This window comes from Notothenia coriiceps, unplaced genomic scaffold, assembly GCF_000735185.1.
Source record: "Notothenia coriiceps isolate Sejong01 unplaced genomic scaffold, NC01 NC01_scaffold00027289, whole genome shotgun sequence".
Lineage (NCBI taxonomy): Eukaryota > Metazoa > Chordata > Actinopteri > Perciformes > Nototheniidae > Notothenia > Notothenia coriiceps.
The window spans coordinates 1-1,340 of record NW_011359990.1 but is presented as its reverse complement, the minus strand read 5'-3'; the positions used below and the strand labels follow the sequence as shown (position 1 = coordinate 1,340).

The 1,340-nt window shown below is 49.6% G+C and overlaps 1 protein-coding gene across 1 annotated transcript; it reads right to left on the bottom strand.

Moving 5' to 3' along the window:
* Positions 1-19: 19 nt before the first annotated feature.
* On the bottom strand, positions 20-1,317 carry LOC104957538 (SUN domain-containing protein 1-like; the record flags this gene model as incomplete). Its single annotated transcript, XM_010785180.1, has 3 exons — positions 20-693; positions 787-879; positions 1,120-1,317. Coding segments are annotated over 3 exons (414 nt in total), but the record flags the coding sequence as incomplete, so codon positions are not given.
* Positions 1,318-1,340: the final 23 nt, after the last annotated feature.

Sequence of the window (1,340 nt, the reverse complement as noted above, 5' to 3'; positions counted from 1 at the left end):
ACATTTTTACAGTTTGATAAAAACTTCCCATCTTTATTTAATCCGGTTTCACGCACACAAAAACACACAAATATTTACAGCATGTAAAACAAAAAAAAACACATTTCAGAATAAAATAGCGTCTAGAGTTCCGCCCGGAAACAGGTGAAAGGAGGCGGGGCTGAAACAAGACAACAGGTGAAAGGAGGCGGGGCTGAAACAAGACAACAGGTGAAAGGAGGCGGGGCTTGGACGAGACTTTAACAGGTGAAAGGAGGCGGGGCTTAGACGTTAACAGGTGAAAAGAGGCGGGGCTGAAAGACAACAGGTGAAAGGAGACGGGGCTTAGACCTGACGTTAACAGGTGAAAGGAGGCGGGGCTGAGACGTTAACAGGTAAAAGGAGGCGGGGCTGAAACAAGACAACAGGTGAAAGGAGGCGGGGCTTAGATGAGACGTCAACAGGTGAAAGGAGGCGGGGCTTAGACGAGACGCTAACAGGTGAAATCTGAACGATATGTACATTAAACCGAGTGTGTTTTCCACAGGAAACACTCGGCAGTTCCCCTGATGTTGTTGTTGTTGTTGTTGTTTAATGCTGTGTGTCAGCAGGTGAGCCATGGACCCTGAAGCGATACAGACACGTGTACTCCGGGTTCCCCCAGTTAGAGAGAACCTGCAGCTCCACCACCTGGAACCAGGACCCGTTCTGCTCCTGAGGAACAGACCACAGTTTACTGTTCGTGAGAGTTTAAAGTTACAGTAGTCTTAGCTATGTTTGTGTACTTTAAAGTAAAGTGTGTCTCACGGTGACGGGGAACGTCTGCAGAGCCTCTCCGTCCTGGTCGTATCTGAAGGAGCCGAGCAGCTTCCCCTCCTCCTCCTCCTCGTCCTGAAGACCCTGAGACCACCAATAGACACATAGAAATGTAGATTGGTATATTTGTGAGCTGTTTCTCAAATACATTTGTAACAAGTATTTCTTTCTTGTGAAATGTTCAGCCCTTCCCCTGATAAAAGTCTCTCTTACGTAGACTCGGAAGTCAACTTGTACTTTTTTTCTAATAAACGTGAGATTAAATGAGTGATTGTCTATCTAGTAAAATGCACCCCCCCTGCCCCTGAACGTGGTCTCTCTTACGTAGACCCTGAAGTCCCTCGGGGCGCTGCTAGACGTCCCGCTGGGAGACAGAGATCTGGGGACGTGCTCCAGAGAGAAGGACGACGGGGACACACTCATCGAGAGGCGGAGCACCAGAACTCCTGAAGAGCCTCTGAACGCCCAACAGTTACCTGGCTGGACATCAGGCTGGAGGGGGAGGAGGAGGGGGAGGAAGAGGAGGAGGAGGAGGGGGAGGAGGA